We start from the raw sequence: 16,873 nt of genomic DNA on the forward strand, positions 1-16,873 counted from the left end.
CCCGGCAGATAAGTGTGTGTGTGGCTGTGTGTGTCTTCCCTCTTCCAGTCCTTCACTTCTCGGGGCTTTGGCTTTATCTCCCCTCAGCAGTAGGTTTTTATTTAGGAGGGGGAAACTAGTTCAGGTACGGGCCTTATGAGACTGGGGTGTGCAGGATAGACTGGGGTGTGCAGGATAGACTGGGGTGTGCAGGATAGACTGGGGTGTGCAGGATCCTTAGCGCTACAGGCATGGGAACCGCGGGTGTTGTCTGTAAGATCTATCTTTCTCTGGTATTTGAGTTGTAGGGTTTGTTGTTTCCAGTGTGTTTTAAAAGCGGTGTAGATGTATACACGGAAGTCTTTAGGAACTGCATGCACAACCTCCAGCCTTCAGTCCAGTTTTCAGTTGCCTAGTAAATCCCCATCAGTAGTCCATGTGAAACATCTCCGGTACCGTAAGGGATCCTAGAGCATTCAGCTGTGTCTTACGGTACCACAACAGTTTGACATTGAGCTTGATGTCAGTGACACCCGGTGTCGCAGTAGCATCCTGGTTGGAGTCCCCGTCTGCCAAAAGTCGTATGGCCTCATTCAGATTTGCTTCTATGGGGTTGTGGTTCTGCTGCTGAAGTCACGGGTGAGTGTGAGTGAGTGGGCCCATCACTGGGGGAAAGGTGTTTGCTCAGCGTAGGCTTAAATCCTAACAAGGTGGGTCACTGCGTGGCAGCGGGAACTGGCTCTGACTTGTGTGAAGACGTATGTTCTGCGTTCCCTAAAATGGTTTTGTTTATACCTTTTTTCTTTTCTGATGAAGAGGCAACTGAATGTTTTGCCTGAAGTTTCAAAGGGAGTGAAAGGTAATAAAGATTAAAAAAGAAAGCATTTTTGTCACAGAAACTGACTAGGCCTGCTGTGCTCTAGCTAGTTGTGACGTGGTCATACTGTGAGAAAGCTCAGCAGTTGTGTGGTCTGTTCAGTTACTGCAGCGTCTTACACTGGGTGAGTATTTGGGATTTGCGTGCCTTAAAGTGGAGGAGAGGATACAACGTGGTAGAGGGAAGCAAGAGGAGGTGTGAGTGAGTGGTGGGGGCAGAGGAGTGGCTGCAGAACAAAAATCATTAAGAAATTTCATTACTTTGACTTTGCTCTTCACAGACTTTTTGTGTGTTGTCTTTGTTGTTTTTTATTTTCAGGCTGCAGAACTTCGAGCTTATCTGAAATCCAAAGGAGCAGAAATCTCTGAAGAAAACGCTGACGGTGGACTTCATGTGGACTTGGCGCAGATCATCGAAGTTTGTGATGTGTGCCTGAAAGAGGATGACAAAGGTTTGCATCTTTAAGTCTTGCTGGTTTTGATAAACATACCGCCATCAGTGCTTTCAAACAGTAACAGTTGGCAGAATTTAGAGGTGTGTTGCCTGCCTTGCGTGTTAACACATGCATCTTCATAGATCTGGAAGTGCTTATTTCTGTCACTGCCATGTAAAATTTGCATGAGCACTACCCCTCCTTTTTGTGAACATCCAGCGCCCTTTGAAGGAGTCGGGAATCAAGCTAGACTCTGCTTGTTTTGGGGGCACAGCGAGTTGTGTGTGAAACAGGTTTCTGTCTCTGGAAAAGAAATATAAGAAAAATAAGACTTGCTGTCAGTTAATGGCTGTGATGCTGCAGATCAAGAAACAATTACGTAACAACAAAATTAGAACTAGGAACACGTAGGTAGAAATTTTAAGGCTTAAACATTGAATAAATAGGGAGATAAACTGATAAACAGGGAGACTGTCTAGCAGCCTTCCGGTGCGTAAAGGGGCCGACAAGAAAGCTGGAGAGGGGTGTTTTACAAGGGCATGTAGGGATAGGACAAGGGGAATGGTTTTAAACTGACAGAGGGGAGATGGAGATTAGACATTAGGAAGAGGTTCCTCCCTGTGAGGGTGCTGAGGCGCTGGCACAGGGTGCCCAGAGAAGCTGTGGCTGCCCCATCCCTGGCAGTGTTCAAGGCCAAGTTGGACACAGGGGCTTGGAGCAACCTGCTCTAGTGGAAGGTGTCCCTGCCCTGGGCAGGGGTTGGAACTGGATGAGCTTTAAGATCCCTTCCAGCTCAAACCATTTTATGGTTATTATTGTCTGAAAACACTAGGATTTCCAATAGTCAGTAACTGGTTTTGAGTTAGGGCTGTAGATCTTTAGAAACTGCACCAGTGTGCTTTAATGACACAGGTAATGCTGCAGTAGTCTTAAATATGTATGTGCCTGCTGTGCTCTGTACCAATATGCTTGTTCCATTTAGAACTTTTACATGTAAAAAAATCAATTGCTGATAGGAATAACGTGTTGTTTGAAAGAATGCTTGGTTCATTTAAGAAGGAGTACTTAAAATTATTTTTCTTGTTGCCTTTTACTGTAGGCAAATGAGTGTGAAATACTAGAGAAGCTATTGCTTTGCTGTTTGATGGTCAGGTGTCATTTCGGGGAATAAATAGTATTTTCCATATGTAAGGAATTTTGTTCTTATCCTTTGTATAACTGATATTTGGGCAAACTGGGAAGACACAAACCTGTCTGGTCCTGTTTGGAAGGGATGGAACACCATGCTTAAAACAGGAGCTGGGAGGGCTTTTGAATATACTTTGTTCTTGCAGGCATGTTCCCTGTGGTCTGGGTTTCCCATGTGCTCCTTGTATGTGGGTATATCCTTGTGAAATGTTTTATTGTACTTGAGCACTAGGTGTTAATATTCTGTGTAAAACCATGTGGCAGTTTTCTGGAAGCTGCTGTTTAAGACTAAAACCTGAAGTTCCTCTGACTTCTCTTATGTGCGAACAGAGAATTCAGAGTTAGATACCCAATACCAAATTCTCTTTTGACCTCAGGGTGGTAATTCTTGCTTTAAGTGGAGATGTGTTGGTGAAAGACCACATGAACCAAATCTCTGGTACATTCTGATGAATATCCATGTTGGTTATCTTGGCAATTCCTCTCTTTTACAGTTCTTGACAATGCCAAATAATCATTCTTAGCAGAAGTAACTCTCCAGCACAAAATAGCTACCGATGAATGGTGCTTGCTGTTTTAAACAGCTGCCTGTTTTGTTTTGCACAGATGTTGAGAGCGTGATGAACAGTGTAGTCTCTTTGCTTCTTATCCTGGAACCTGACAAACAAGAAGCACTGATTGAAAACCTGTGTGAGAAGTTAGTAAAATTTCGGGAAGGAGAGCGCCCGTCTCTCAGATTGCAGCTGTAAGTATTGTGCAGAGGAAAGCGAGGCAGTGGTATCTTGCAGAGACTACCTTGCATGTCTTTGAATCAAAGTTTCTCTGTTGAAGGAAGCACTTTTTTTTACCTTCATCTCAATAGAACTGTCTGTGTGCGCTCCAGTAATGTTTTTTGAAAGCTCTTTGACTCAGTTGTTCATTTTTTGTGGTTTAGGCTGAGCAATCTCTTCCATGGTATGGATAAGAACACTCCTGTGAGATACACCGTGTACTGCAGCCTTCTTAAAGTGGCCTCATCGTGTGGTGCCATCCAGTACATTCCAACTGAACTCGATCAGGTAATTAATGTGGTGCTTCAAGTTACGGCCTTTGTATTGACCATGTTGCATCTCACTAGATATTAGTCAGAGTTGTTACAGACCATCACAGTTATAACTTGCCAGAGCCTTGTGAAATAAGAAATGCAGGCTATAGAATTTCTCATCTTTTAAAGATATTTTTTATTAGAACTTAAAGATAGTCTGCAGAATCTAAATCACGTTGTCGTTTATTTTCTGTTTCTGATGCTGAACGTAGTTGGATGTGTCAGTTTGGTTCCTGTGATAGTAATGAAAGTGAGAAGCTTTGATCAGGAGTGAGGCATCAAGTTCTTGTCCCTTGCTCTGGAATCAGTGTATTAGAATCACTCATCCTTATTTAGGAAGTAACATGGAGAGCACAGGTGTCTGGCTTCTCATGGGAAAACTCCCAGGTTCTGCATGGGGAGTCAGAGGACCCGAAGGAGAAATCCCTGTGCAAGACCTTCTCAACCCTTTTCTGACTGAGAAAAAATGAGAAATATTTTCAGGTTTATTTTGGTCTTTTCCCCAGTGCTTCTTTTTCACTTTGTATTCTACCTAGGTCCGAAAATGGATTTCTGACTGGAATCTTGGCACCGAGAAAAAGCATACTCTCCTGAGACTGCTGTATGATGTCCTGGTAGACTGCAAAAAAAGGTATAAAAGACAAGCGATAGATACTAGGTCACTGTATTTTAAGTTGATGCATGGTAAGTGATCTGTAGTGAAAGTATTTCTCATGGTGCTTTTAAAATTAAGCTGCACTGATAGTCCCAATATACCTGGGTTTTCTTCTTTTGATGTCCTTAAGCACTCTTGCGTTAAACCAGTGTTTTCAAGAATATTAAAGTTAGTAGTGAATTAGCTGCAAACAGCAGACTCCCAAAATAAAACTATTCCTTTCTCTTAATACTAATCTCTGAACATCGTAGCATTATGCCAAGTTTATTATTTAATTACACTTTTGCCATTTTAGTGCATGGTAGTGCTATCTCTTACTTAATGATGTTGGGAGGCTTATCAATCACAGTTAACAGAATCAGTCTTTTTATGTAAACATTACCTTTAGGACAGAGGTTTCCACTAGTCGTGGAAATTAATGTCCACAGAATACCTGCTTGTCCATTTTAAATTATTATCCTGGATCATAAGCATCATCTTTGATCTAATAGACTTGGCAGACCAGTGTCTTCTGGCATGAAAAGTCATTCTGTGTGTATCATGTCTGTAAATTAATGTAAGTCTTAACTGAGAGCTGTCATGAGTTTATCTTAGAGATGCAATATGGTGTACTGACTGCGTGGGCCAGAGCTGTAGAGGTGGGCTGGTATCCAGAAGTGGTTTCAGCGTACAGCTCCACAGCAGTTTCAGCTTCTCTGAATTGTCCATGCTGTAGTTTGGGATGTGTGTGTGTGTATTGCTTCCATCCACCATTCCCCTTCTCTCTGTTTTCTGAGTTAATTTACTGAGGTTTGTTTTAATTTTCACAGTGGGGCAGAATCAGGACCTCTGCACTGCTGACTTACACTGGTGGCAGAACATTTGTATGACCTTATACTGCTGCAGGGGAAACAATTCTGTCCTGTCCCTTCCTGCTACCACTACCTGCACACGTGTGTGCTGGTGTTGGCATGTGTTCCGCTGCACAGAGGACTGGACTGGGGAGGTGGCCATGTCTCCTCCTGTGGAGCTGTCATGGGAGGAGGAGATGTTCTTCTGGCAGGAGAGTTAGCTTATTCTGGCCGGTGAAATGGTAGCCTGGAAATGCTGCATCAGCATAGCAGGATCATTTTTAACTAACCTCAGTTTACGGATGATTAATCCTCATGGAGCTGTGACCTACTACAACATCATTGGGAATTCCTGTCACTAACATTAAAATGCTTTTGCATTGATAGCACGGTATGAAAGATTTCAAATGGTCAAAATAATTTCAGAAGTGTTAATCAGATTTTATACGTGGCTTTGTGCTTACTTTGTTTCAGAAATACTACACTGATACTCTGTAACACTCTTACTCTTTTAAACACTTGTCATCCTACTGATTTATTGAGAGGCTTTAACTAGCTTAATTCCCATTCTTAATGGCTATTTTTAGCTAGTCTTTTATCAAATCTGTGGATTTTTTTGTTTCCAGTGCTGCTAATAACCTTGCTGCCAAGTGGGTTTTCCTTGCTAGTAACAGGTGATATTTTTAACTTGGGCATTAAAAACTTTCACAAATCCTGTAGCGTATTTCTCCTGCGCTCAGTGTCCTTACCATCTGGTGCAGCAAGCTCTGCACTCAGTGGAGGAATGTTTCAGAGCACTCACGCTTCTCTCCAGAGAAGAAAACAAGAAGTGACCCTGGCACCTTTGACCTGGTTCACTCTCCTGGATCAGTGGGCAGTATTTACTATAGTATGGGAAACTCACAGCAGCATTCCAGCTTGAGCACTCAGGAATGTTGCTCTATCTAGCAGTATGGGAAGATAAGTGGGAACTGAAAAATAAGTAATAAAAATCTTTCCTCAGTGACCATATTGATTTGGAGTCAAGGGAAAAGAATACATTGTTGGAAACAGTTGAGTGTATTTTTTGGGGGGTTGGTTTTTTATTTTAACTTTCTTCAGTGTGGCAGAAGAAGTGGTCTTCCGTAGCCAAGAGGCTTTTCCCCAGTGGATATTTGGTAGTGAACAGATTGGTAGCTCATGAGAAGTAGATCATGCAGATATTGTATGTGCTTTTCCTTTTCCTGCAGTGATAAGAGGAAGCTTGATTTATCAGATCTTTTCCAGTCACTTTCCAGTTGAAGTTTCTTCTTTCTGATGATGAAAATCATCCTGATCTCTTTGAAGATCTGAAACTGAAGAAAATTGGTGGTGGTGGCTGGAAAACAGATGGCTGGTGTGCCTTGTTTCTGAGAGCTGTATTTGGTAGCTGAACTTTGCAAGAGATGAGTTACTTTCTCTGCTGTCTATGCTCCTTGCTGTAAAGGTTCTGCAGTGGAGTTTTGTACCTCAGCTGCTTTAGTCTTCAGCATTTTTGTAGCTGTGTTGGTATGAAACTGCAAGGTAACGCAGCCTGTGTTCTTTTCCAGTTATAGATGGAGCTTTACAGGCATGCATGCCTTGCATGCAGCCAGTAGTGCTGTGCAGCCCTGCCAGGCACCAGCCTAGTGCAGCTTACAACTGTCCTCTGCCATGGACCTGGCAGGGTTCAGAGCAGGATTAGCCCTGCCCAAGTTTACACTCAAGCAGAACTGGCAAGACTGGTTCTTAATACCTGTCCCAAAAAGCTTAGCATGTCAGGTACCTGCAAAATAATTGTTTCGTTTAATTTTAATTCCATTTAGTATCATGTCATGTAGAGGGACTTGATTCCAACAAGTTACTAACTCTCCAAATACTTTGTGGGTTGTTGTTTTCTTTTCCCCTTCCTTTTATCTACCCTAACTTCTATTCTCACCAGCTTTTTGTCAAGTTATGCATGTAGACTGGCAAGTGGAGCCAGTATTTGTGTGAGCTGTCTTGCTAGAAAAATCGGCCACATTTGCATCTTAGGTGAGACACATTTAGCAATGAGCTTTGGTAAAATAGTGATCTGTATTCCTGCGTTAAACCCCCTAATTTATGGTAGTAGTCTGACACTGAATGGAATGAGTAAGATTAAAAGGCCTGCCATACTTGCTGAGGCTCACAAGAATTTAGCACTGGAAGTTCAGGGGTAATTGTCTTGGAGCATTCTGATGTTTCCTAGAAATACAAGTGAAAGATTCCACTCCTTCCTCACTTAAAAAGAAAAGAAGGTGGGGGGATTACAAATGCTATTTGAAATTAGTTAAATGCAGAGTTTTCAATTTTTGTTCCTAAGGGAATGGGAGGAGAAGAAAAGTTCTAGAAATCTGTAACACATTTCTGAAGTGTACAACAACAACTACTGAAGGCTTTTATTAAATAAGGAGTCTGGTATCAGTAGGTTGAACAGCACATGAGCTGAGCCTCCTTGTTTGAATGTCTGTATGGTATCAGTCCTTTATTGAACTGGTTCTTTATCTTCACTAGAACGTCTAGTGCTGGTAAGATTTCACCAGTGCAAAAGTCATAGTCTGTCACTGACTGCTTTACATGCAGATGGTTCCCTCCTGTATAAAGCTGTCTGAATTAGTTTTATTTCACTGATACAGAGCTATCGTTCCTCTACACATCAGTGTCAGTTGGCAGGACAAAATGTGAGCTGGCCTCTTTAATGCTGGACTCCTATAACAAATGGTTCATTCAGGTTTATATCCCTGAACACAGTTCTGGAGTAATAGCTGGGACCTAAAGAAAGTTCCCCTGCCTGGGTCACTAAGTGTCTTCACTCAGTGTACATCAAATTATATATGGTATTGCTTGTTTCCCATGATGTCTTTATATTTGTGCTGTGCATCTGTGAGATCTGGTAAATTCTCTAGAAGCACAAAACCTCACCCTGTGAAGAAGTTGTCAAATAGCCGTATTGTGAGATTTAAAGTAAATACCTGCATAAGGACAGTATCGTTGTGTTGTAAAACCCCTCCAGTCTGTGCTGCTGTATGTGTTAAACCTGTCTCACAGCACGCAGCAGCATGTACTGGGAGTGTTGTGTTGGTTTGTTCCTTCCCTGTAATAGATGCCATTAACATAAGTAATTAATGTGAACTGAATCTTTATTCTTGAACTTCTTTTTTCTTTTTGGGAAAATTTTGGAGCCTATTAGACCATATGGGTAAATCTGTTGTATCTGGAAATGAGCTGCTTTGAAGGAAGAGCTTATCTTTACACTGTAACTCACTGTACTCTGAAGAGTAGTATCCAGCCTTCCTCCTGTCCACTGAAGAAGTACCTCTAGTAGTTTCCAGTCTGTGTATGTGTGTGGGGACTTCCGCAAAGCGCTCAGTTGTGGCTGTGTCTCACTGCTGAGTTCTGGTAGTACCTGCCTCCACAATCTGTCTCATTCCAATGAGGTAGTAAGATGGTGTCAACAAAATCTATTCTCTGTACAGAATAACTGTCGCACTTTCTGTTTTAATAGTTAACAAGAATTCCATGAGAAACAGGAAATAAATCTTGTTATTTTGTTAGCATATTCAGAGTGTGTATTTTTTGCTGAAAATAGGAAAATCGCCAGCAGCTTCTGGCCTCACTAGTGGTGAGAACTGTTAAGTGAAAGTAAATCCAAATCTGTTAAAATGACATTCACGGTCTGGGAGATGGTTTGCAGTAACATTGCTGAGCTGCTGTTCACAAAATGATCTGGTGGGTACACAAGGCTGTTGGTTTACTCCGTTTTCTTTGGATGAACTGTGTTTCTGAAAGCTGTCTGTCAAAGCAGCATTGGAAGCTGCTTGCTTCACAGCAGCCTGAGCCAATCTAAGTGCTGGCTGCTTAACTTCCTCAGTAAAATGAGCAGCTCTCACTCTGAATACTTGAAGAGAGAATCTCTGAAAGAAGAAAAAGCAGCTTTTATACAGTCATTTGCCTGGCCATAAATACTCTTTAAGATATGCCATTTTACATTTGAAATAAACTTTGCAGTGCTACTTATTGTGCAGTGATTAAATCCAGATGTGGGTAAGAAGAGCATTCTAGTGAACCATATAAAGCTGTTCCTAGCTCAGAAAGCTTTTTCCATAACCAGTAGGTAATTTATCAATTTAAGAGAATGAAATGAAGGGTGAAGATAAACATTTTGTAGAACAAGAATTGAAAGAATACATCTAGTTAATTTGTTCTCTCCACTAGAATTAAAATGGATCATCTACATCTTTTTCAAGTGTAATTTAATTTGACCTATAACATTGTAATGGAATTATTTAAATATTTGAGTGTCTTGTTTGAACTATTTTTTTTTTTTTCAGCAGACCTGAGGTAACTTTATTTTTCTTCTATAGTGACACTGCAGCAAAAGTAATGGTGGAACTACTGGGAAGTTACACAGAGGACAATGCTTCCCAGGCTAGAGTTGATGCTCACAGGTAACACTGACTTTCCCACTCTCCTTAGAAGTAGTTTTTCCTCAATTGCTACATTATGTTGGTCGCCTTACTGTTGAAGAGTATCAAATGGCCTGGCAGGCAAGGGCCCTGCAGCAGCCTCTTCTGTAGCGTGGCTGACTTGGAGGAGGGTTTCTCTCTGCACTCTACAGCAGGTTGAGTTGTTTCTAAGCAGAGCCAGGCATACGCCACTGTGCAAGTGCACAGCTGTGTTCTGGTCACTGCTGAGAGAGATCAGCCTTGCTAGGGACTCTGTTCACATCATCTGTGCAATCAGAATTTGAATTGGCAGCCTTTGGTTCCAGTTTTTTACTTACTGATTGATTGTTTCATTCTCTAATATTCAGTGTTCTTTTCAGATAGCAGGTTCTGTTGAAAAGAAATCATTGCTCTCTTTTCTATAAGCAAGTACTAAGGGTGTGAACTGCACAGAAATAAACTTTCTTATTGGACATTAAATTGATTCTTAATAGTGTGTTTTCCCCATTGGCCAAAGGAGTAAAAGCTTGTATTTTGGCATTCTACCTATCATGATTCTTCTTGGGAATTAGGTTTTTTAATAAGTTGTGTGGTTCTGCCAGGTGTGTGTAGCCAACAGTTCTCAAGGGAGTTGCTTATGCTTGAGCAGGATGACTCAGTTTGAAAATCAAAGTGGCTGTGCATCAATGAAAACCTCATTGACTAACCCTACAGAGATCTGAGGCCTTTTACCTCCAGAAGAACACGTCTGCCTAGGGTTTCTCATACTGCAGTATCTGTGCAGCTCCTGGCTTCTCCTGGGGGTAGTTTATGTGGCAAGGTGGTGGTCTAGGCCATCAGAGAGAGTGTAGCACCAGGGCTTCTCATGTGCCACTGACCAAAAGCTTTCGTCTACAGTTCTAGAAACCCTTCAGGTCTGTTTATAGTCTGGAGCTGCAAGGCCTATGGTTGCAGTGTTTGGTGATGGGGTTTTCTCTGTTTTGTGCCACATATGCAAGTATAATTAATCTTCCTAAACAACTGAATTCTATGAAATTTTAGGACAACAGTAAAAATACCTCTAGGAATGAAGTCTGGGCTGGAAATAAATGCATAGATGGAAACAGTAGGGTGATCTGTAGTCTTACCACCTGGTAAATCTCATTTGTGATGCTGGGCAAATTACTTAATGCTTTCTATTCCTTTTTTTTGTCTCTGTCTAGAGAAGGGTTAAAATTGGACTGTGACATATCTTACATTTCAGAAGAGTTGAAAACCCTTAGGCATTTTCTTGAAAGCAAGGAACAACAAATTGAGTTGGACTTCCTCATAAAAATGTGTACTGCTGTAAAAATAAGCATTTTCCTTTTCTCATTAGATGTATTGTACGAGCATTGAAGGATCCAAATACCTTTCTCTTTGATCATCTTCTTGCCTTAAAACCCGTCAAATTTTTGGAAGGAGAACTTATTCATGATGTAAGTCACTTTTGGTTTTAGTAAGATGGTTTGGTATCTGTAGAGAGCTTGGTTTTGCTCGTGTCCTTTGAAATTCATTAAAATAGTTGCCTATGTCAGTAATACTGAGCTGCAACGTACACTTCCTTTTAATGTTTTTAGAATTAAAAATATCATATATGAAAAGCTTCCCTTCAGAAGTTTTAGAAACTCGGTTGCAAGACTTGCCCTCACGTGAGCTCTGTAGCAAAACTGCCTTTCAAGCCTGAGAAAGGGGAGTAAGCTCAGCACAAATTGCCCTCAGCTATTGACAGAAGACGGAATTATAGCTCTTAATGGTTTATTTTTCTGTTCGATACTAATAGTTTATACCTGCCCAGCTTGCAGAAAGGGAGACGTAGAACATATTTAAACTGTTCTTATATTTGTTTTCCATCTTTTAGCTTTTGACCATTTTTGTAAGTGCTAAACTAGCATCCTATGTCAAGTTTTATCAGAACAACAAAGACTTCATTGACTCCCTTGGTAAGTTTTTGGATCATTCCATTTCTGACTATTTACATGGCTTAAGATGCTTCAGCCAAGGAAATTTAATAGGAATTTTTCAGAATGGATTAGAGTTTGTAGATTCTAACCTCTACTGGATCATATGTGGACCATCTAACTGTGGTTTGTTCGACTAGGACGAACTGTTTCATGGGTTTGGAAGACAACTCTGGTTTTCCCCACTTCTTTTCACTTAAACCTTTCAGGAAGGAAATTTTAATGCATTGGTGCTCTAGCCTAGGCCAGAGATCACAACTGTAGAGCAAGCCAGCAGCTTGTACAAATCTTTTACAGGTTTTTTTATGATTAATAACTATAGGAGCAAATATAGCAGTTCAGGAGAAGTAAGATAAAACACGTAAATAGCGTGTGTGTCTGCGTGTGCTGATGCATTAGAGCTAGCAAGCCACAGTCTGTCCCGGTTAATTTGTTTCATCACATGAAGCGATGTGATGGAATGTTAATGTCAGCACCCTCTTTATTTACACACTGTGGAAAAAAGGAGTAGTAATTAACACTTTGACACTCCCCCGTTGATGTGTAATTGACTGTTTCAAAGGAGCACTGGTTCATAAGCTATTGCGTGCATTAAAATTACGTTTTTTATATTCCAGCTTTTTAGGACAGGGGTCAGTGACAATGCAGAAATTGCTCAATGATGCAGATTTTTTTTATTACTGCATTCAGGTTTTGACATATTGGTAATGAATGAATGTTTCCATAAAAATCAGGGTTGGGGTTGGGTTTTTTCCTGTTTTGTTTTTATAACTTTGATTTTGAAATGACACTTCAACACTGGCTGAATGCACTTAGGGAAAGGTGTAGTTTTGCTAAAACAGAGTTTAGTGCAGCCTTTAAAAGGAAGTATTATTTTGTTTAATGGAGTGTGGTATAATTTTGAGAATAATTACCCTCAAAGCTTTAAAATGCTGGTACTTTGGGTATTAAAATGATGGAACTGCCAATGTGATTTTCCATGGATAAAACCAGCAGCAAGTTTGTGGTAGTTTGTAAATATGTATGTAGAATAAGCATGCCTTTTGTCATACGTATTTGCACATTAGTTGGGTAGACATCTTCCACGCTTCTTTCTTAGCGGAAAGTGGGGTTTGTACTGTAATTATTTTTATGTATTGAAATGGCTTATGTTATTTGTGCACAGAAGTATTTGCTGAAAATGCTGTTACGGTAACATTTGAATAAAGTTACGGGAGGTTAATTACATATATAGTTGGTATTAATCATACAGTGTACCAAAGTCATTATTTCTTTTGCTTTGCCTCCCTGTATCTGTGTTCACCTCTGGGAATTAACATTGTGGGCAATTTCAGTACCTCTAGGATTCACATAATCTGAGTACAACCCGTTCAGTATCTGTGTAACTGTCTTGAAACTTTGAAACTCAACTGTTTTGAGAGCCTTACATACAATTGTCTTGATTTCTCACCTGCTTAATGTTGCACTCAAAAAATTCTGAATGTCTTTGAGCAGTGGACAAGGTGGGCATTCTGAGACGGCGAAAACCCGAATGCTAGGAACTTGGTCTGAGTGCTTCAGCCATGCCTTTGAAAAACAAGGGCAGTTTGCTGTAGGAACGATACAATTATTAGATGGGGCATTCCAAAATTCTTCAGGGCACTTGTGATCTGTTGCCAGAAACAAATAGATTTTTAACCATGCTTTAAAGATCATTATTTTGATTTTTCTGTTTTAGTAACTTGCCAATATATTGGGCTTTAAAATAAATGGTATAAATAATGGGATTTTAGTGCCAGTGGCAGCATCATCTTTAGTTCTGACCTTCTCTGGATTAGGACTAGTCTAACCAAGCTGTGCAGAGAAGGCTCCTACAGGTGGCATCCGTTTGTGACCATTTGTTGTTTTATTAATGCTGACAACTTAGGCCAGCAGTAGCATTGTCTGTGTCAACTGACTCGCCCTAACATGGCCACATTTAATCTGCAGTCTTTTTCGGGAAAGTTAATCAGCATCTCATTTGCATTTGTTAATTAGGGTTAATGCGTGCTAATTGATTTTTTGATGCTTGTAGAGTTCCATTAAACCCAGTTAGGTATAGTTGCTGGTGCTCCTCATTCGTATGAATTATGGTGATCGCATTTTTGTTGAATCAGTGCCAAATAGGGAACCTGCATCATAATTATAGCTAATTAACACAACATGATGTCCTGCACTAATGGGCTTTCCTGTTAGCATATGGATGTTATAAATTCCAAACTTAAATGTTTACTGAAGCAATGTGAATGTTTATAATGTCATTCAGAAACAAAATGTTTGACCTTCATTTTAAAGAAACTTTCCCATAATCGTCGTTGGTACCACACAGAGGTTGGATTAAGGAATGCCTTGGTTCATCTGAATGTCTCAACTTTGTTCACATAGGTTTCTTTTCAGGAAGACAGCCTCTGAGGTGTGCAGGCCTTTGACTCAGTGCCTTGCGTTGCCATTCGTACAGTCATGTAAAAGATGTAACCTAACTTTTAATAACTCTTCCTCTACTCTCGAAGAGCACTTTGTTGCCATGCTAGATGCTGTAAGCACACATGTGACTCGTGATGGTTTTTTGCCGTGGTATAAACAGTTAAGTTAGTTGGTGCCAAAACACATTCTCTGGCACAAAAACGTTACGTTGCTAAACCATTAGAGAGAGAGGTTTATTTTCAAGCAACTACATGAGAACACAGGGTGAGGCTGTAAGAAGGTTTTGACATTACCAGTCACGGATTTTTCACTTGTTTCACTTGTTCTTGCATTGCTGTTCTTCCAGATAAACTGAGACATTCACTTGCACCCTCACCACCTAAAATTCTGCTCAGGTGATGTTTTTAACAACGTTTAAAAAAATCTCTGTGCTTCGCTTTTCTAGATATTTATGATGTTTTACTGACAACAGCTGAGTTTTGGTGATTTCGCAACTAAACTACCTGTTTTAGCAGAGCACAACGAAGATGCAGGAATTGATTTTATACCTCAAAAAACATTAATAAGGACAGATGGAATATTTTCTTGCTGTGACATAAATTTTAAATTATTGGAAGCATGTATTGTAAGAATAACACAGAAAACAAATTAATGAGTTTCTGAGTTACAATTCATAAGCTGTCCACACTTTTACACAGGCTTGTTGCACGAACACAATATGGCAAAAATGAGGCTACTTACTTTCATGGGAATGGCTGTAGAGAATAAAGAAATATCATTTGACACAATGCAACAGGAACTGCAGATTGGAGCTGATGATGTAGAAGCATTTGTTATTGATGGTAAGAACCGTAGTACCATAACTTACCCCGTGCTAATGGAACAATACCTTTTTTACTCTTCTCAGCTAATGTTAAATATTCAGGAAAATACTAATATTTAATTTCTGCAGTTGTTACAAGATATCCTGCAAAACTCTGTGCTCAAAAATGTGCCTAACTGCTGTCTCTTAAACAGTGGTTCTCTTACCAGTGACAGGAACTGTATTTCATGTAATTTTTTATAGAACTAATAACTTGTTTGCAGGTTTGTTATCTGGTTCTGTTTGCTGTCATTAAAACAGGATGTGTTTGTCGGGGAAAGACGTTGATAAAAACTGTACTAGGATAGTGCTGTAATAGATAGGCAACAAGTAATAGGGTTCATGCATAGCCTTCATCTTGTTACATCGTTTTGCTTTTTGCCTACTTGACTGGTAAAACCCACAGCAAACCTGTATTAAATGAACTGCTGTGGTTTCATCTTTGTATTGATCTAATTTTGAACGGGGTTTATGCAGTTTAATACCTTTGCACTATCTATCTTGAAAACGTTGCTCAAAACAGCATTGCTTTTTTGCAGCTGTAAAGACGAAGATGGTATACTGCAAAATCGATCAGACACAGAGGAAAGTAGTTGTCAGGTAAGACTTCATTCTTCATAGCATTTTGCAGAACTTACTGTGTTCTAATTATTTCACTTACATTTGTAGAATATTTTAACCAGAAGCAAGGTGTTGTTCCTATCAGTTGCTGGTAGTTAAATAGTTGCTATTTATCATAATTTTATTGAAGCTCACACTGAATGCGATTAGCTTATTTAATGAAAGAGCCCTACTTTCCAGCACATTTCATTTAATGACCTAATAGTGACAAGAATACCAATGACTGTTGCTGCTTTAAATATTTGGGAAGGCTAAAGGATTCTCTTAACTGGTTAAGTGGAGCCCTTTTATTTAGGGAAAATAAAAATTTTCCTATTTGCTTGTGAGGGTAAAGTAGTGCTATAAAAGAATTATTAGGTGATTATGACATCTAGTAATCATCTGCCAATTTTGTTTTACTTCTTTAGTCACAGCACACATCGGACCTTTGGAAAGCAGCAGTGGCAGCAATTGTATGACACTCTAAACACCTGGAAGCAAAACTTGAATCAAGTGAAAAACAGTCTCCTCAGTCTCTCAGACACCTAAAAACTTTTTTTTTTTGACCTACTAGTGTCACTATACATGAAATTTCTTCAAAATTTTGATAATTTGTGAATGTCTCCGAGATGTCTGCAGCTGGTTTAAGGGAGCTAAGTATTCTAAACTGCAACAGGAAAACAGGCAATAAAACAAACATGGGAAAACATCTTCTGTTGATTTTCTTACATAAATCACAACAACTAACAGTAGCAATACTGATCACGCTTCTCTTCTTCATATTGTAAACTTCAGCAAGAATGTGTCTTTGCAAGAGGTGTGGGGAGTGAGGCAGGGAGATCAGAAAAATGACAGTGCAAGTAATTGTAAAGTAAGAGAAAATTTCCCTTACATCCTATGGGAGGAAAAATACGAACCAGTTAGAAGTTAATCATATCCGATGCTTTAGTGTTGAAAGAGACATTATTGATACAGGATCAACAACTACAACAGGTATATTTAAATGATTTGGCAGTAAAGGTAAGCAGATTTTCCTGTTCTGCCACTTATAACTGCTGCAAGTTGTTGTGTTTGTAGAAACCTTTGTATTTTGAAACAGTTGCAGCTGATCTTGCTTGAAAACTGAATGAGCAGTTGACAGAGAAAACAAAATATTTCAGCCAAGCTTCTGAGGAGCAGGAGAAGGGAACTCTTAAGTATTCATTTAGTTTTACTTAATGGATATTAAAACATTAACTTGTGAACTTCTTAACTTCGGGGCAAAACCCGTAACAACCTGGATTTGACTGCAGAAACAGAGAGCTAACGTTATTAGCAGGGATTGCATCCATTTCTGAACATGACAAGGTCTATATGCTGTATTAAACATGAAAGCACAGTGCATGCATACCATATTCTATAGGATACCTCTACAAATCTGGTTTAGGCAGGTGATTTATCTATGCTTAAAAGACATGCTTTTCATCTCCTGCTACCAATCC

General features: G+C 39.8%; 1 protein-coding gene across 1 annotated transcript; it reads left to right on the forward strand.

Annotated features, from left to right (window-relative positions):
- Nucleotides 1–483: 483 nt before the first annotated feature.
- EIF3M (eukaryotic translation initiation factor 3, subunit M) lies at nt 484–16,067 on the forward strand (the record flags this gene model as incomplete). The annotated part of the gene is made up of 11 exons (XM_010019540.1): nt 484–618; nt 1,175–1,307; nt 3,084–3,222; nt 3,412–3,535; nt 4,098–4,192; nt 9,429–9,512; nt 10,867–10,966; nt 11,389–11,470; nt 14,629–14,772; nt 15,332–15,392; nt 15,821–16,067. Coding segments are annotated over 11 exons (1,218 nt in total), but the record flags the coding sequence as incomplete, so codon positions are not given.
- Nucleotides 16,068–16,873: the final 806 nt, after the last annotated feature.

The sequence above is a fragment of the Nestor notabilis genome, unplaced genomic scaffold, assembly GCF_000696875.1.
Source record: "Nestor notabilis isolate BGI_N333 unplaced genomic scaffold, ASM69687v1 scaffold11488, whole genome shotgun sequence".
Taxonomy (NCBI): Eukaryota; Metazoa; Chordata; class Aves; order Psittaciformes; family Psittacidae; genus Nestor; species Nestor notabilis.